Raw genomic sequence first — 20,786 nt, 5'->3', positions numbered from 1 at the left:
GTATCAGCTATATCTTCTCGAAAATTCAGTCTTTTTGGTGATTAATATTTTGCTCCCTGTATCACATTACCATAGATCTACATGTATTCACAGTATCACAGTATCACAGTATGTTAGAGATTGGAAGGGACCTCAAAAGATCATCTAGTCCAATCCCCCTGCCGGAGCAGGAACACCTAGATAAGGTTACACAGGAACATGTCCAGGCGTGTTTTGAATGTCTCCAGAGAAGGAGACTCCACAACCCCCCTGGGCAGCCTGTTCCAGTGTTCTGTCACCCTCACTGAGAAGAAGTTTCTTCTCAAGTTTAAGTGGAACCTCTTGTGTTCCAGTTTGTACCCATTGCCCCTTGTCCTATCATTGTTTGCCACTGAGAAGAGCTTGGCTCCATCCTCATGACACTCCCCCTTTATATATTTATATACACTAATAAGGTCACCCCTCAATCTCCTCTTCTCCAAACTATAGAGACCCAGCTCCCTCAGTCTTTCCTCATAAGGGAGATGCTCCACTCCCTTAATCATCTTAGTTGCCCTGCGCTGGACTCTCTCCAGCAGGTCCCTGTCCTTCTTAAACTGAGGAGCCCAGAACTGGACACCTCTAAGTAACATAAGAGATACTTTCAGAAGTTTCTGACTTTTTTAATTCCTCCCAAATCAGCCACTTCTAAGGAAGCTTTCTGTTCCCTGCTCATGTGGGGAGAAGCACACAACAAAATTTTCTATCTTTTCCTATTATTAGCTCAGTGATTCATAAAATAATGTTACCATCATATCTTGGTGTTCTTAGCTAAATTTGTGTGCAGTCAAGAGGCCTGGACATTGTATAATAAGCACATTTTTGATACTCTAATAGCACATCATTTTAATTAGAAGTGACACCCCAAATCAACAGAATTGAGCTGCTCTCACATGCTGTCACCAGCAAGAGCAGTGGCTGTTCAATAATACATTCCCCAATCCTGTGATTTTGCAAGTTCTGCTTCCTAATATGACAAAATTTATTCTTACAAGCTGGTAACAAGGCTATTGTTATACTAACAATGGTAAAAGGTGACTCTGCTGAAACAGCCTGGTGTACTCAAGCATTGTGGACCAGGGGTCTATTGAACTGCAACAACAAATAGAATCAATTCCCTCAACTGTTTTTGCGTTTCTAAACTTGCAATGGCACAGCACAGAGCACAGCTTAATGAAGCTTAGATGAGCAGTACCATGGGACAGCCAGACCTGCTCCAACCATAAGACCTAATGGAGAGCTCTCCCCACTGGGGAACCCAGCCACTGGCTGGAGACACTTCCATGCTTTAGCATTTGAGGACCAGCAGGATGGCAATTGCTCATTTAGTCACAGCTAAGAGAAAGAGGCAGGAACGAAGAGAAATGTACAGTTGACTATACAGGTTGACTAATTCGTACAAATCCCAGTGATCTCTCACCCTGATCTCTGGCTATACCCTCTGCCTGCTTCACTCCACCATGCCGCCATTTCAAAACCTGTGCTGATTAACTGCAATAGTTATACTGATGAAGAAGCCTGGTAACAGTCTTTAATCAATGGGGCCACACTAGCTGTATTCCTTAAGGAAGGGATATTAAGTTTGAAAAAAAAAAACAAAAAAACAAGCAAAACAAACCCACAAACAGAAAATAATTAAGGAAATAGAACAAAGAATTCAAGAACAAGAGAAAATACACAAATACCAAATGTAGCCCAGACATAACTGGTTTTAAGGACGTTCTGTTTGGGTTTTTTTCTTAGCTTTGTGTAGGTTTATAAAGAGTAAGGAGTGTGAATTTCAGAAAATAACAGGAAGATAAATAGTCTATTATAACAATCAAATAAAAATTAAATAGTTTTAAGCATAGTTATAGGATTACTGGTATCATATTTTAAAGGAAGTGTCATGAATATCATGCAGACCAACAAACATATTGTGACCTGGAGTCCTTTTTTTAGTAACTACCGCTTGTTGGGTGGTAGTTTCTAAAACCACAACAGTCCAAGTAAACAGCCATGCACACACTCAATATTTAAGTAATTGAGTTTATAGAGGCTGCTTGATATAGCCCCTAAATATTAACATAGACACGTAGATGTATCAGAGAAATCCAACTCCAAAATGCTCTCTAAATCAGACTGACTATAAATGCAGAGCATCACAGCACATATTGATAAAATCCTGATAGGTATCTAAACCCTGGACAATCTAAGAGCAGCTTATCATTGATTGTATGCTACACAACAGTTTAGGATTTGTTTTCCATTAGCAAACACCTCAAATTACATGAAAGGGAGAAAAAGTTCCCTAGATACAAACATTAAATATTTATCAGCCTTATGTCTGCTCAGTCACCACTCTTCTAAAAAGTCCATTAATTAAATACTTCAGAAACGATTAAAACACTTCTTTAGAAGTTATTGGCACCTGTTAATTCACTGACCCTACAAGGCTGTGGTGGTAAATGTCTCTCTTGATTGCTTCTGTTACCAGTAAGTCGGCAGCTTAAATACAAAGGAGACATGCTGCAACTTCATGTACTGCAACATTGCCTTAAAACACAAAAGCCAGTATCTACAGGCAGAGAAACGGAACATTTATGTAGACAGGGCAGCACAAATAATCTATTTAACCTAATCTTTTAATTACAGGAAACATCTCGTAGCAAAACATACAAGAGCAATGAAATGACCCAGAGCTAGAAATCAAGATGATATATTTGTGCATGTGAAAGTTACACTAGCAGAATTCATAAAAGAAAACCTCCTTGGGCATTATTATCTTTCCATCAGGATATACTGTCATCACATTGAGAACAGGAGAAAAATGACTTACAATATGTTATTAAAATACAAAAAATGTAAAATAGAGGGTAAGCGAAAACAAGAACAGAGAAAGGTAAAATTCGGGGATGGGGGAAATGAAGGTCAAAAGAAATTGCAGTTTGAATTAAAAAGGGAGCATCTTACAAGGGACGGGGGGGGGGGGAGGAAAGAAATAAGGGACAGACCCTAATAGCTTGACATAGCACAGCACCTACTCCACAGAAGTTGTAATGATTTTGGTGTCATTTACTCATTAATGCACTATTAAGCAGAGAGGGGTGTTCAAATCTGGCCCTGCTTGGGCAGTATGCAAATCTTCTCCCACTCCTCTGCAAGCTTTTAAAGATAGCTGGCAGAGAGTCCCCTGAAGAGTCCTGGCAATGCCACACTCTGCGGTGGGAAACGAGCATCTTGCAAAGAACCCCTGAGATCCTCCTACCCCCTCAAATCTGCGCAAGTGGAGAAGTGTTGCCTGGAAGGGGGAGCGAGACAGAGTGTGTGTGCAGGAGAGAGAGAGAGAAAATAATTCTAGTAATTATATGAGAGTCCTGAAATACTAGGAGATGGAGATAATAACTGATCCTTGAAACAAAATAAATACATTGTGCACTCCTCACTATATCTAATGCCTTTCCCATTTGTGATATTCTGACCCTTTGTTCAGATCCTTCACCTTGCTGCATCTAACTTACTACTAAATCTTTGGAAAAATTGGCTTCCCTTGCTTTGATCTCCTACTATTGGATTACATTCTTCCTACTCCCTGCACATAGTTCTTCACACCCGCATTTAATTTCCCCATTTCTTTGTTTACATTCAATTTTACCATATTTCTTCACACTTTCCTGCATGGGTAAGGTCTATGTCATATTCCAACACTCTCTTGTTCCTTGCTTTGCAATTTTTAACTAATCATGTAGGGTATTTGTTCCTAGAACGAGAATTAAAAAAAAAAAAATGCATGCAATGGTGAAAACATGTTCCTTTTCACTCCATCTACAGCTGAATCGTGCTGCTATTGTTTTCTAACAGAACTTGTATTACCAAACTTGGGCATCCCCATCAGTCTGTTTGACAGAATTTTCCTCGGTTTTTCTCAGAAGGTGTGCATTTTTCAAGTGCCAGTAGCATACTACAGAATTTCCCAGGAGTAACAGCTTGGTTTGAGGGACTTATTCAAAACCCCCAGTTCCAAAAAAGTTGTTTGAAACAGAAGAATCCAAACCAATTATTTGCATTCTGTAGATCAAAACAAAACTATAACCAATGCATTTCAAAATATTGCTATAATTATTTTCTACAGGCTGATGAACTGCTGGACATCCTTTCTTGAGCTCTAGTTGGCAATTCTGTGAACACTAAACAAAATGTTTATTTAATATTAGATTGTGGATATAATTATTAAAATGTGATTCAAAATCCAAATCACAAAAAAAAAAAAATTACAAGAAATTAAAATAAAAGGGGGGGGGGGGGGATATTTCATCTGCATTAGAGTGCTTTTACAGACCTGTTTAGGGAAGGGATGAGAAGCACTTGCCCCAGGGTGTGAAGGGCTGACTCTGCCCCTAGGAATTTCACAGTCCACCCCACTGGCAGAGCATCCTAAAGCAGGTGACAAAGCCGGAGGCCACATCAATGTCCCCTATGCCAGTTTGGGGCTAAGAAGCTACAAAGCTAAACAAACCTCTCTCAATAACCCTGATTCCATTCTCTAAAACATAAAAATGACAGAGGTGAAAAATGTATTTCCCCCCCATTTCGCACCATGTTTAACAGAGAATCTGTGTCTTACTCAAAAAGATAAGGATTATTTTCTGCATAAAGTGGATTTTTATTTACAATCTGTCCACCATGAGCCTTCTTTCTCCTACAATAAAAGCCAGTGGATGTTATAAGCTGCAAAGAGTCATAACACAGCATCCAAAATATGGAGAAAGAGATAGTTCTGATCTCTGACTCCCACATTCACACGCAAGAGTTTCCTTCTGTGGCCTCTCAGACCTGTGGTTTGAACTGTGCTAACCAAGGAGCACTTTGCACAGACTGTGCCCTGTAAGCTCATAAACACAAGAGAGAAACATAAGCATAGTGTTATATGTACCTGCACAAATGTATTAAGATCTACCCATGGTCTAAATCAGGGGAGTTGTGTCAAGTTAGTGTATTGGGAATCAATGGAGATAGGTCTTTGTACAAGTTAGATTTTGACTGAGGGCAACATCTGTAGCAGGTAGTCCTGTACCGTGAGAAAATAAGGATGCACTGTGAATGGACTTTGCTACAATAACTAAAAGAAGAAGTTAAAAAACCCAGCCAATCCATTGTACATTGATTAAAGTACTGCAGGATGGGGCATTGAAATGGATAGATGTTTGTTATCTCAATCTCTTTCTCCATGACACCTGCTTTGTTTTCTGCTTTGAGCTTTACCACACATGACTGAAGTTTCTGAATTAATTCAAGGGAATTCTGTACAGCCCATAATTAAAAAAAAATATTTTTTTTTTTATTTCAGCAGTAGTAGTGTTTGAAGCACAAGTCTGCTTAGCCTTTTTGAGAGTTGGGCATTTGGTTCTAATAGGTTACTTCAACATTTAAAGTTAAAAAGCATATCATTCACTTAACTATGCAGTATCAATGCAATTCATCTCATTCCATAACAGACGACATGTTCAATAGAATGTGTAAAGTATGCCTCCACCTAGTGATGACTATGTACAAATAATAGAAAATAATAATAATACTATTACTCAGACAATCTTAGTAATTGGCTCACATTTTCATAAATTTAAATGTGCTCCTATAAAAATATTTACTTATATAAATGCACCCTTTCTTCCTGGAAAATTAGTCTAAAGCTTCATCTGTAATATTTACCTGCAAATTCTGACCTGTTAGGAGGCAGGACTAAACACATTCTAGGTTTCAAGTATATGAAAATATTAAATAATGTATTTGTACGAATCATTAATATCATAAAAAAAAAAACAAAATAAAGGGAGGCCAACTGAAGTGCTGTGGATTTTATGTATTAAATCATCTGACAATTTCAGTTAGATAGTCTGTTTCTAAAAGAAATCATAAGCAAACCACATCTCCTCCTTGCAACTTTGCTTGCCAAAGAAAATGTTTATTAAACTTCTCAGATCACTGTTTTATAGATGCAATTGTAGATGTAATTATATGAAATTCCTGTGAACTTATTCATCCAAATCAGAGAAATGGCAATGAAAGAAAAAATGGGGAAAAAGAAAGCCCAAAATCCCCACAAACTAAGATAATAATGAATAAAAAACTCCACAACCGAATTCAAGCAATCCAGCCCCTAATCTCAAACACGTTTTTAACAACCCTCATATCCCTATAAAAATACTCTATAAATGGGATCAATTGGGGGTGTATCCTCAAAATCAATAAATCTAAGGAGCTTTAAAAAGTTCCTTTGTGGAAAATGTTCTGGGTTTTCCTTTTATTTGTACCATCAGGTAACGACCTTAAATGTCTTCTCACTAACTACGCTTGTATTACCATTTCAAAAAGTCTCCCCATCCCATTTTTGGCCCACGAATCACAGTTTAAGAATAAGTGGTCTGCTGAAAACTAGGATTTATTTTGTTTAGAAGAGATGGCAGGTCGCTATTTGCATTTCTCCCCTTGCATTCAAATTGCCATTGTCCATTTAACACCCTGAAACATCCAGACGCATCCTCTCCCCAAAGAATGACAGCAGTAGAAATCACTCTCACACAGAAAACACGAATCCCTACCAGATCGTCTGGCATCCCTTCGCACAAAATGCGAGGTGCTGCCTTTCAGAGACAGGACAGCCAAGCCTCTCCGTGCCCAGCCAACTTCAAATATTTGCCTCACTCATTAAAGAGAAACACAAAAATGGAGTAAAGTGACTTCGCCAAGATTTTCAAAAATGTAGTGGCTGAATACAGAAATACCAGCACCAAACATGTAAACAAGTCAGATTTGATTATCTCTGAGTGAGTTCATTTAGTATTCATTTTTCTCTTTGTTGTTTTTTGTTGGGTTTTTTTCCAAGAATTTGATAAATTAAGGGAACATGTGCAAAGTTTGGGCACATATGAAAACAATTTATTTTTTTTTAATATTAAAGTACATTAAGAAGGCTGCAGAAAACATAATGCCTTTAAATTAGCTCAGCCCTTTTCACTCAGGAGAATCACAAAACCTTAAAGTACCAAAGAATCAGGAAAGCTAGGCTCCTTTTACATTCCTGCATTCCCTTTCAGCTGCTGATTGCCAGGACTATGAAAATACCATTTTCCCCATTTTATGAGTACACAAAACACAGCATTAAGGCCTCACATCAGAGGGCTTTATCAAGTTCACTAAATTCTATCTGTAGCAATAATTCTTATTACATGCTTTATCTTGAACCAGCCCATCTTATGAAGCCATTTACTCTTGCCCTATCAGTCCTGCCGATCAGAAGGTAATCACCATTTAAATACATAAAACTACTACCACATGCATAATTTAGATAATACAGGTTTGCAGCAGCTCTGCTGCAAAAAAAAAAAAAAACAAAAAACCAACCAATCAGACATAACTTCATTTAGCAACCAGTTAAACCGTTCTGCCAGGCACTGAATTTTGCCAAAAGACACTTAAAAAAGAACCCTTCCCGTTGTAACGGTGAGTGCTAATTGGCCTGCTTGCACCCTGTCCTCCGCGGAGCTGGTCATCCCTGGGGAAACGCAAACCCCCGGGGCACTGGCCACAGCCCAGGCAGCCCTGGCCCCGTTCGCTGTCCGCAACGCTGCCCGCGCTGGCTCTTGCGCTGCCCACGAGATGGCAGCAATATGTTTATGAATAATGCAGCAAAAGGCTGCAGCCCACTGCCATTTCCCATGCAAGCCGCAAAACGCGATTTGCTTCTTTAGTTATGAAAGAAAAAAAAAAAAAAAAAATCAAACAAAAAAAAAAACCCAAACAAAACCCAAACAAAACCAAAATAAACGAACAAAACAACAACAACAAAAATACACCCACCAAAATAACAAAACCAAAAAAACCCCACAAAGACCACCGAAAAACAAAACACCAACACAACCCTCCATGAATTCTGTCAAAAAACAATGGAAAAATAAGCAGCTCCACTGTCAGGCTTTGCTTATGAGTAGGTAAGTTGGCCAGATTTCTTATGCATAAGGTTTGGAGTTATCCAAGGCACAAGGTGTTTCTCGTGCATTCACATATTTGTTCAGCCCTTTATTCTCAGCCATGCTTCTGCCTCTGACAAAATTATGTCTCATGTACATTTTAAGTATTAACTGCTGTTATGTTTTACTTTTGCAATGCAGAAAATGCCTGTGGCTTAAAATAAATATTTTCTTTTCTGATGGACAAATAACATCTGCACTTCTGAAAGCTGGAGTGTAGCTGTCAAAAGCTAAGAGATTCATATAATTTCTTCAGAAGCACATGTGTATGAGCATACACAGAGACTCATACCTATCACAGTCACTCACATATCAGCACTTACATCCGTCAAAAGATGTGCTCTTTAAAAAGTGCAGTAAGCTATTATAATAATCATTTTTAGCAGACAGACATCTGTGTACACATAATGTCAGATTTGGAGAATGTGAGTTGTGAGTTTTTTAATTAGCCTGATCTGCACAGAAAACTTAGGCTGGCTTTACAATTAGATTTCAGAGTTCTCTGGCTTTCAGTGACACCCCAAGTTCTGGTGTGTTACAGGAGCTGTTTGCCTTGATGTTTCATAGTCTGCAGTGAGTACCAGGGCAGAAGTGACCTGCGGGCAGCATCATCATGGCACCTTGGCCATGGCAACTCTTTCTTCATCCAGACTTTCAAGCCTTTCCAAGACCTCCATGGGTTGTTGAAGTTACACTTCTTGAGTGATTTTTTTTTTTCCAACACAGAAGAGTTTTCATGAATTTTTTCGTAAGTCAGGGACAACAATAGGAGAGAAAAGAACTGTCTAGCTAAGATGATACTTAACCACAGATCAGACAAGTTTTGCTGAAAATTTTGTATCTTCCTTCAAACAACCCGGTAGGACAAAATGTTGCTTGTGAGGTGTGGACTTCAGTATTTCCAAAAAGTAATATCTTTTTCAGATTATCAGTAAAATGATAAGCAAGATTTTAATTTTGTTTTAATAAAACAAATAATTAAACAGCCAACTAAAAAACACCCCAAAATCCAAACAACCATACTGTCCTGATTTTGTAATCATAAAATATGCAAGGCCTTTGCTGACATGACTGAGGATTTTGTGATACCTCAAAGGACACAGAAGCCACTGAAGGTGAGAAAAATATATTAGCTATAATCTTGTAAGCACTCACCTTAACTGCTCAGCTTGTCAGTTTTGTAAATAAAGCTGCTGTTCCTCGAAATGCTTGAAACACTATTACAGAGGTTGAATATAGAGAGAGGTTCCTTGAAATTCTATTTGAGAGGTTGAAGACTCAGTTTCCCAGACCCTTTAAATCCACACATTTTCGAAGTCAAGTGTCTTCCTGCTGATGGCTTGTCCATTTTCAAACTCTATATAGTTTGAAACATTAAGTACAAACATTTGGGCACATATTACAAAAAATATTTCATTTTCTTTGAGGTGTCACTGGTTTTATATGTCTGCAGTCCGAGGGCTTACAATCTGCATGCTCCTGCCATTAGGCGTAAGTTTTTGTTATTGTTGCTTGTGTCATAGGATTAATTAAACATGTCCCTCTCCATCACATTGCAGGGGAGGCAAAGTGGCCTTATTACATCGCAAGCCTTACGTATGAATCACATCAAGCATTTTTGTGTCCACATTACAAAGCAACCTGAATTTCATTTCAATCTTAATCTACTCTCTTTGGTAACATCAAATGAGTAACATCAAACCTAAGTGTGAAACACTGGTGAGAGAAGGCAAACAGGCCTATTTGCCCAGGATGGTTAAATCATGACCATTGCTCACCTATCACTTCTAAACAAGGGAGTTTTTAAAACTAACCATAAGTTTATTATTTAAAAAACCTGTTGCTGACACCATTGAACTGTGTTGTGGCCAAATCTTTTAAATAGGCAATAATAAATTCAGATTGCTGGGATAGAAATTAAGCCACAGTCATAGTAGTAACCTCCAGAAGTGGACAAAATGCTGTACATATGTTTTAAAATCATAACAGGTTCATCTGATGCATATCTAACTCAAAGACAGCAAAGGTCGACACACCTAGTTCCCAGGAAACAGCGCTTTCTCCAAGACAGGTTTGGGATGGAGCACATGTTCCAGCTGCTGATGAGGACTACCAGAAGATTCCCATCTATCTGAGTGCAAGCATGGATTTGATTTTTTTTTTTTTTTAATTTTTCTCCTCTCTGCAGCATTTATATTTATAAATATAAAAAGAAATCCAAATACAAATACTAACCCAAGCCCCTCCATGTTACACTCAGTTCTTCCCCTAGAGAGATCATGGAAAAGAAAATGATCCTTCCCATGGCAAAAGCAGTAACTTAGAACATTCCTGGGAGGTATCCAGATACTATACTGATCCTACAGTATGTAGAACAAAATAGCTTATCATTCAGATTATGCTCTTGGGCAAAGCTAGATAGCTTCAAGGACAAGGGGGTTACCCTAGATCAGCACCATAAATGTTTTTATATATGAAACAGCTGCAAGATAAATTATTTCATATTACACATAGGTACAGTTTTACTTTCAGCTGTCTCACTGTTGGAACACTATGTCTTACACAGATTTTTCTATTTGTAAAATACACTTAGAATTCTAAGTTGCATATGAATGAATGACTCCTTATGGCTGCTGTGTGTTGAAACCAAAAGGACTATCACAGATCTGTGGCAAGGACCAGGCCATTGAATTCCCAGAAATTCTTCATACGAAACCGTCTTTAAAAATGAACCAAGTAAATGGAAAAAATATTACTAAAGAAACTAACATAATGTCTGTGTTTAAATGAATGGTACTATTAAGAGAACAAAGCAGCTTCACCAATTCATAAGTAAGCTGCTTATAATCTTTTTTCTTTTTTTTTTTCACTCTTCCCCTCTCTCTTATTTTTCCTTTTCTTTTTTAAATCATCTGAGAGAAATCTTTCAAAACCTCTTAAAGGAAAAGGTCTACAGCCACAAGATTTTGTGCTAATGAAATTCCAGAATTATGAAGACAGAGATCAAGATCATGCCTTCGACAACATCTGGGCTGAATAAAATTAAAAGAAAGTGCTGCTTGACTTAGATGAGACAATGAGTAAGCAGGAGAAAGAAAAAACTCCAGTTGAAAAGTTTACTAGAAGCAGAAAACATTGACTATTGAGGAAATAGGTAAACTAATCTAGCTACTGCTGCCTCAACAGTCATATTAGTACTAACTGAAAAGCAGTTTATCATGTTATTTCCTTTTTTGATAACCTGCATCAATATGCACCTATCCAACATCAAACTAATCCAAATAAAGGAAAGTGGAGAACAACAGAGTGACATAGGCACCGTTTCTGTTCTAGTTGCTGACTGACAAAACTGCCATCCCTTAACATGGTTTTATTTAGTTATTACAACCATCTCTCTGTAAATGACACTTAGGATTATTTAAGATTATGTTGTAATCCTTTTAATCCTCAGTGCTTTAAATTTCAGGCTAAACACCAAAGAGCAAACTAGCACTTAGCAGAAATATTTAAAGCACGTGACTTGAACATAAATCTTCTTTTATTCACCACTCTTTTATTCAATGATGAAGACCTAGTGTATCGTGTCATTCAACCAACAAGAGCAAGCAGCACAGTATCTGACTTCAAACTGCTACGTTTCCTCACATCATGTGGAACTGGTTTTAACCATTTCTTTTCCTTGGTGTTAGCTATATCATCAATAAAATAAATGAAGGAAAACCAGAAGTTTATATTTTATAGGATGTGCATATTCTCAGTTACTATTGAGGAAAATTTGAAAAAAAACCAAAAACTCACATAATATGTTCAACAAGAACAGAAATAGATTGCATGCACAAATTAGGTACTGTGAGAGACAGATCAGACTTATCCTGTTAAATAAGGAGTAGCTCAATTAAAATGAGTAACACTGCTGAAAACCTCATGATCAACACCAGAAACCCAAATCTTCTTGCCTGAATATCATTTACTTGAAGTTACCTCTCTTCTTTTTCCTGCATCAATCATATTTCCAATTAGTTTTCTTTATGATACTCCTATACTCCATCTTGTTACCATCCATTAACTGTCATATGCTTAGACTTTAAAATCAAGGTTTCCTTCTTTTTCTTCAAACCAAAATCTCAAGTCATTTTCTATTTCTAATCTATAATTCATGAACTTAAATTGAGAGCCCAGCCTAAATCAAACATAGAATTCTGCATCTACTAGTACAACATGTTAACAGAAAACAACCATTACTCTATTTGAATCAGAAAATAATATTTTACTATTCAGAAAGTAATGAAACAAAACCCCACCAAACCATGTCCTGTTGCCATGCTTTAAGGATATAATCACACTTACTGCTGATAATTTCAAAGTTAGGCAGCTGATGTATTTAATCAAATAGCAGTGCAATGCATCTATATTTAGATCGGGGGAAAAAAAATCACCCATGTTCTTTTCATTTGAAGAAATCTATGAATAAGTAAACATATATTATCAATCTTATTCCCACCCACTAGGGATAAATAGATCATCAGAAGTGTTTCCTGAAATATTCAGTACCCAGGTACAAACTGACCTCTCCGCTTTCAAACTTGCCTTGGATTCCCTCCAGACTATCTCATAAATCTTCACTCTATCTCCAGTCCCCTTCCCACTCTATCTGCTCATGCAGCACTAGTCTCATTCAGTCCCTTCCTCTCCCAAAATGTCACCACTGCTGATGCCAAAGCCTTCTCCTCTTTCACTCTTACCATCTGGCAGAATCTTCTTGTAGCTCTCTGTCTAAACAATGCTCTATCCCTTTTCAAAATGTGTCTTAACATATGTCCTTCCTCCCATGCTTTTACTTCTTAATGTCTCTCCCACTCACTTAGTGGCTTGATGAAGACATGTTTTAATGGGTTCAAAGAGTAGTGCATGAGTTTCCTTTCTCACATTATTCTGATTCAGTGAAGTTAGACCTCACACTAACAGAAGTGAGAAGAAAATGCATTGCAAAGTCTTCATACAACCAGTTTGATAAATCAATAACAGAGCTTCATTTGTCTTTACACTGGAAATGTATTAGCTGCAATGAATCACCAATCCAATATGTATTTCCAAAAGAAATGTTTCTTACTTCAAATGAGAAATAAACCTTAGAAGCTCAGAAGACTTCTCAGTGTTCTCAGGGGGGTGAAATAGTGAAGGCTAAGGTTATACTTACTCACATTCCAAGTGAAAAAGCTGAAGATTGACAGGAAAACCAAAATATTTATTCTAAAAATACCTAGGAAATCACAAAGCTCCAAGTGTTGTCTCAAGACAACCTGAAGGATGTGGGGGGTACAGAAGCATAAGTTATACAGTCTTGAAGAAGCGGAATATTTCTAAATATTTCATGTGCTTTAGAAAGGTGTCTAGAAAAATTAACCTTAAAAAAAGGTCTCTGTAACACCCAGTCTCAACCCAAAGTGGTTTCTTTTCAAGAAGACATGTACAGCTCCTGAGGGCAGTTTTTTTGTGTGTTGAGTTGGGTTTTTCAAAAACCCAGACCCAGGCACAGTTGATTCCTCCAGCATGTTTCATTGGTGGTGATGCCAAAGTACGATCTGGTAACTAACAGTATCTTGACCCTGACATGTTCCCTTCTACATCTCTCCTCCCTTGATTGTTTGTATTGTTAAAAATTCTTAATGTTAGAACTCTGGGAAACAACAATAATATTTTGATGTGACGATGCAGCTTCTAACAAAAAAAGCCCAACTTTCTACTAATAATCATGGGAGATGGAGTATGTCCAAAACCTGAAGATGTTGCAATAAAGTATTTTAGCCTGGAATGTTAACCTTGCAGTAATGCTTTTCTTGTCCTTTTATCTTCTTGGGCCTTGATCCTCACTTTCAATTCAATGGAATTTAGATGAAATAATTAAATAATACTATTTTCCAACAATAAGGAATAGTCTTATGAGAAATACATGTCCTTCTATGCTGGCCCTGAGAGAGTCAAGTTTTAAAATCCTCCCCTTCCAGAAATGAACCAGGGTCATCACCGTCTAAGGACCCTGAACAGCAATAAAAATAAACAGAGTAACCACACTGTGCTGGAGCAAAGCTTGTATAAGCAGTTTGAAGAAGTTGTGTTTATGGAAGTTCTTTAGGTCAAGATTCTAGGCCTGAACCCAAAGCAATTATCTACTAAGTTTTAAAAACAAATTGAATATAGAGCATTAATCAATAAATCAACAGGTTCTCAAGTGTTTAGAAGACTCAGCTGTCAGAAATCCTTCTCTTAGAAAAATAGTAAACTGATGCTTGCTAAAATGCTATTCTCCTGTACCGATAAGAAAAGAGCTGTATTAAATCAGTCTCTAGTTATTAAAACCAAGAAAAAGGAAATAAAACCTCTTAATTTAACAGAATTTGTACTTAAATGAGCAATGAAAGTCAAACATGGACTCTTACCTGAAAGACATTCTTTCTGCTGGATTTCTCTGAGGTCCACTCAATGCAAGCACCACACAAATCCACGCACTCAGGTTTATATCCTGGTTTCTGGAAAGAAAAGGAGTTAAAAAACCCAAACCAAAAATCAAAACCCACAGCCATAAATATGGCCTGTCTTTTCAGAAATTGGAGCAGTTATCGAATAAAATAGGAATAGATCAACTTCAGATGACATAGTATTGTAGCATAGCTGCTGAATTTACTAAAAAGAGTTTATTATTCCTTGATATTATTAAATAGCTACTCCTGAGGTGTTGTAACTCAGAAATAAGACTTTTACACTAGATAAGTAATTTTTAAAATAATTAAATGATTTAAAAAACAGGCTAATGTAACACGCAATTGATCAAAACAAAATGCACACACATTGACCAGGTATGCTGGTCAAATGGTTTCTTTGCAAAACCTCTTGAAAAGGTTTTGAGTTTAAAGGTAAAATCTTGTCACTTTCCAAATTCAAATTTAAATTGATGCAGCTGGAAAAGACAAAAACTAAGCAAGACACAAGACATACATCGTATATGTAAGACAAGCTACCTTAACAAAAATAAAAATTATCATTTCTAGCTCCTAAAAAGAAAAAAAAAATAAAGAAAGGCTTTAAGGGCATGTGTGACACCCAAAAAGAAGCTTAACACTAGGGTAGCTCCACACAGTTTGCTACTTCACAATGTCAGTCTGTGCATCCCAGAGTGACACAGCTCTGCCTCCCCAGCTTCTCCGGATGGATGCAAATAATTCAAAGAGCAGATTTGTTTGCCTGTATCATTTACGTTGCTGGGAGTTGGTGTAAAGCACAATAATCCTCATTTGCCATCTAAGCTTCTTCTCCAGGGACTCTGTCTGTGCAGCAGTTCTGGCAAAGCCCACGTAGTTTAGAGTGGTCTTTGCAGATTTTGTTACTGTGCATCCCAGACAACAATACTACTGTTAAGAAGATACACCACTAAGAAGTCTCTTTTGGGTAAGATACAGAGTAATATCCACATAATGTAATTAACCAGCTTGATGCATCTTTTTTGCTCTGTTGCTCTTAAGCCATTTTACCTTTAAAAATGGTATTGCTAATAAAGAAAACAGACTTAATAGAAGTTAACAGTGGCCAGTCCAGCATCAACCACATAATCATCTTTCCAAAGGTTGCTCACTGAATTACTCTGATGCTGTAATTAAAGGCTAAAAAATGTGTGTTCTACAGAATGTTTTTGAGATGGGTACAAAAGGACCTATTTAGGTTAAAAGCAACAGAGTAAGATACCCTGGTCAAGCAATTTGCAGCCAGAATTTCTGGCGTATTTCAGTATTGGGGTTGTAATTATGTTCTCCTTTTGCCAAACCATAAAACCACTATGGTTCAGTCCTGTGTGTCTTTGTTTCTTTTTAATTTATTTTTTTTTAACAGAAGAAATATGCTGTTCAAAACAGAAGGATGTTCTTGTGCTTAAACGACTGGAAGAGCAGGGGTTGCATTTCTTTCCCCCAGCTGTGCCTCAGACTTCCTGCCTGACCTCCAACAGGAACTTAATCTTTCTGAATTCTTAATAGCATACATATTTGACTTTAAAAAGGTGTTGTGAAATTTCATCAGTTAATATTTGCCTGGCAAAAGAGACAAAGTTGAAAAAAAAGTCTCAGACAAACACCAACCTATTAGCACAAACAAATATTCAACGAGCAGAGGCAGGGAACACAGGGATTTTTAGTATTCCAGTACTATACTTTTATATAAGGGGCTATGGTGTCTCCTTTGACTAGATCACTCTCCTTGGGCAGGGGTCACCCCAAGGAAGTTTCATCCCCAGGTCTCCACACAGCGGTCAGGGCTGCACTGCACAGAGCAGGCAGCAGTGTAACTCATCCTGAACACACAACACAGCCTCGTCAGAGGGGGCTGCCTTGCTTCATTTGAAAAAAAAAAATTGCTCAAAAGGACAGTGTGAGTCTGAAAATACTTTGACGAAGAAGGACAGCTTTGTTCCACCAGCAGAAAGAGTTGAGAAATTTTGGAAACACTTAATTAGATGAAGACATTCAAATGTACACAAAAAAAGACTCCAGGAAATAGTTTCTTGATAGTGAAGGATACTGGGCTACATATTTTCCTTGGGAAAGCTGCCATGACATTTCATTGGAGTGAGAAAAAAAAACAGTGGAAAGCCCAGGGAAATTCTGCAGAAAGATGGAATAGTAAACTCTACAGTACTCTGCTATCTGTAGTTTCTATGACTGTACAAAAACTTACGCAGCAGCAGAATTTGGGCTTCTTCATGCACTCAGTGCACACAGTTTAATTTTGTTGTTATAATATGCAGTTTGTTTACAGCTTTGATTTTGCAATAAGCAGAAGAAAAGTATGAGTACGTGCATCTCCCTTTCCAGAAATTGTGGGATGCAAGCTTAATCTTAGGAAGGTGGACATGTTTTTGCTATGTACAATAATCAACAGGAAAACTTCTTTTTTAGAGAACTTAGCAATTCTGCCCACAGCAGAATATGAGGTGTCTATGGACACCATATGAGACTCATGAGTATGACACAGTATGTGAAGCTTCTGATGAAAACTACATGCAAAACCACTCAGATCCATCAAGCCTGAACCTGTCCAGGGTGCACATCAGCCTTTCCTGCTGCACCTAGGTAGGTCCATACAATGGAAGACCTGCTTAAATCTGTACGGATCACTGGAAAGCTGCCTAGAAATTAATTCTGGCCTAAACATAGTCCTGTTAGCATGTTTTCCAGTTTATGCATTACCCAAAGACACTGCAAGAAAGTTAAGGCTCCTGGGAAAGCCTGAGCACTCTGTATCCTTGCTTTGGATTTTGTAGTCAGAGCAACTATATCAACATTGCTGGAGAGGGGTTATGCTCTAAATTGTTACAAGTGTCTGCTACAATGAAATCTTCCTAAACATGTATGTGGATTTCAGCAGCATTTTCACTCACTAAATTACTTGGGTTAATAACCGAAGGTTAAAATAACCTCTCTTGAGTAAACTATCTCAGGGATTAAACAGACTACTTTTACTTGGTCACAAAGACCAACTGGTAACAGAATTTAACATTGGTAAGAAAGACTGCTGCTGTGATCTGGTTAGATCACAATGTCCTTAATTTAAAATAAAAAGTTATATTCATATGAATGCTAAAAATGTATATAAAAAGCATGACCACAAGTGAACAGGCAGCAGCAAAAGATAATCATTAGCTTCATGGAAAGCAAACTTGCCTTTTCAGTAATATTTGTAAACAATCATTTTCTGAATCTCTCCTCTGTGTGCTTTAATTGCTGTGCTCTCCTATTACTAATATTAATACCAGATATTGTCACTAGCTTCACCAGAAAGCTATGGATCCCAGTCTTCTCCGTGCAAATCAATAGGAAACTTGTTATAGTGATTCTTACCTCTACAGTTGTACAAGGAAAAACAGAAACTCCTTTTAGCTATTACTAGGCCTTTACATTAGAATGTTATTTAATATTTTGGTAAATATAATTTTAAATCACTTCTAAATGTTATCCTATCATCAGAAAAATAGGTATATTAGAATGTGCTTTCACTTCCTGCTCTCCTTTTGCCTCTATTGTGAAATATCATTCTTCTTATAATGATGATGCCTTATTCTAAATTTTCACTTCATGTACAGTATTTAATATTTAATAATTAATGAATTAGTATCTTTATAATACAAAGGAACATTAATCTTTTTGTTAAGCCACATCATTTTCCTGCTTACAATGAAAATGCTTTGTTGTAATTCACTATCGCGAATGAGCATTGCCTGTATTACATGATTTAATTAATGGTTGAGCTCCCCTTTAGCCTAAGTAAACTACAGTTTAAAAAAAAAAATAATCCGTAAGCAAATGATTTCTAATGAATCATTTTTGTATTATTTTCTTTCCACTATCAAAATTATATCTGGTTAAATGGTTTACAAAGGACATAAGATTTATATTTACTTCTTCAGATGACCAACATGCTTGTTTAGCTTTTTTTTGCTGTGTGAAATTTGGGGGTTAAGAAATTAGGTTATAAGATTCTGAATACTGACAGCTCTTGTTGTTTTCAAGCTTTACTTAATTTGTTTATTTACTATTGCATATAAGTTATATGCAACAGACAGAAAATGTATTTTAACGGATTTTTTCGCCCAGTGAACATTCAGTTCACAACCCCAGTGTTCAGATTTAGCACGGAATTAAATAAAAGTGACCCACTTCCATATTTTTTCCCATAAAGAGCAAAATATGGGATCAATACGTCTGTGTTCTTCCCAACATAGGAGGCAGTAGATATTATCTTACCAACTGTGAGCATTGGTGATGACTGGGACATCAGGGAAAGGGATTGACTTATCATAATTTTTTGAGTTAAACAGATAGTGAACCGGGCCAGAGTCCCATCCTCCAGGCAGGTCTACTTTAGTATCTAAAACCTTAAAGACCTAACGGGGATTTTAATCATATGTAGAAGTCTCGGAGCAAAATCATGTCTTCTGTGTGCTGAATTTTACTGGTCCATTTATCTCCTGGGATTTGGGTGAGGGCTTATAAAGAGAGAGGAGAAGAGGTAGCACATAGAAGGGTAAGACACCTGGTAAATTGTAAGACTAGTTCTAGTAAGTCCATTTGTGATTTTTTTCAAGTAACATATAATTAAATATTAAGGAAAATAAATTATTCTGAAAAAACATTAATTCAATATAACATTTTAAATGCTGCAGAAAATTTGTATTTTCTAACTGTACTAGCACAAAGACAATCAGAATGTGCCAGATTTCACCCTTTCTATTGTTTCAATTATTATTTTTATATTTCCTACAACCCTCACCTTCTTTCAAAATACATTAAAAGATGTTCTTTAAAGCTGATTTTATAGCAGGTGGAAATGGTAGATCAAGAACATATAGAAGAAAAGATTTATATCACCTGCCATGGAAAAAATAACTTATTGTTTGTGACTCCTGCCAAAGAGAGCACCTTTGTGACCACCCATCATGCTAATGAGATTTGGCAGGTTTGATCAGTCCTTGAGAGCCTTTCACAACAGGGCTTTGTCAAACCTGTCCCTTTGCTGCCCACAGTGTCACATATTTGCCGAATTCCCCTTTTGTTGCCCACATTCAGGTTCATAGGCTCAAACTCAGCAGTAACTAGCACTGAAGGGATACATGCCATTATTGCTTGCACAATGTAGCTGTCACTTCTCTGAAGACTAAGATCAGTGTTCTTTCCTTGGGGCACAATAAAAAGGTACTGCAAATTTCACTTTGTAGTAACTACAGGCTATAGAAATTGCATTAGCTGTGTTAGATGGAGTCACAGAAATATTCAGAAAGGTTAGCAGGATATGGTAGATGTCACATTTATACTACTATAAAAAATCACTTTGCTAACTTATAATGTTTCTGCTTTGGTAGTACCCTATATTAAGGTGCCATTTATAAATAATTTATTATTATTTATTAATGTATAAGCCACTTTATGAGATGGTAGATAACAACTTAAATTCATGTATTAAAGATGCAGATACATGGTTTAATACAATTTACGTCTCACAATATCCTCTGCAACAGATTCTCATCGCATCATCTGTTAAGCATTTATTACTAATGCATTTTATAACATACTTTATAATACATTATTTGAGGAAGTAGCTGCATTTAGTGATCATTTTCATAAATAAGAATAAAGCATTTATAAATGGCACCTTAATTTAAAGTGTTACCTTCACATTACTGAATAGTCACTCACCATTTGTCTCACTTTGCAACTATTCTCAAAAGGTACCTCTTAATAAAGGACATGCTAAGTCCTATTTCTTACCATATACTACATCTGATTAAGTGTTTATCAAGGAATTTTCCTTCAGCTGCTCTCAAAACTTTGAAGGTTGCCAGCTCAGTCTGAATTTGTCTTACATATATACCAAACTATTTATACTGAAATAATACTTGCAAGGAAGCTGAGTGTACCAGATGGTTGATTGCTTACCAGGTTGGCCAGTGCTGGCTGCTTGGATTCTTTATAGAATTCCATTTTCTGAGCAGTGAGAACAACCCAGGATGTGGACCAGTTTTTCCTTAAAAATAAAATTAAATTGAAAAAAGTAAAAAATCAGTCAGACATGCAAGCAGGAGGTAGACACTCCATTTGTAGACTTAGTTTTTAATTATTTCATGTCAGAGACAAAAATGGTCTGAAGTCAATATCAACAATGCACTTCAACCAATATTGATGGAGTTGCATCATCTTAGGTATATTTGAATGTTGCCTAGCA

The 20,786-nt window shown here is 36.9% G+C and overlaps 1 protein-coding gene across 8 annotated transcripts in view; it reads right to left on the bottom strand.

Moving 5' to 3' along the window:
* LOC133212676 (rho GTPase-activating protein 15-like) overlaps window positions 1-20,786 on the bottom strand; it is a 185,076-nt gene that overhangs the window by 92,934 nt on the left and 71,356 nt on the right. For all 8 annotated transcript variants that reach the window (XM_061354358.1, XM_061354357.1, XM_061354359.1 and 5 more), the window contains 2 exons: window positions 20,501-20,588; window positions 14,462-14,551 (listed from right to left, as the gene is read on the bottom strand). In XM_061354358.1, coding sequence (XP_061210342.1) covers window positions 14,462-14,551; window positions 20,501-20,588 — 178 coding nt within the window. The remainder of the gene's footprint in view (window positions 1-14,461; window positions 14,552-20,500; window positions 20,589-20,786) is intronic.

The sequence above is a fragment of the Neopsephotus bourkii genome, unplaced genomic scaffold, assembly GCF_033783945.1.
Source record: "Neopsephotus bourkii isolate Nb327-2 ecotype Australia unplaced genomic scaffold, CSIRO-AGI_Nbou_v1 NB_730, whole genome shotgun sequence".
NCBI classification, from domain to species: Eukaryota; Metazoa; Chordata; class Aves; order Psittaciformes; family Psittacidae; genus Neopsephotus; species Neopsephotus bourkii.
This window is presented reverse-complemented; position numbering and strand designations above follow the sequence as displayed.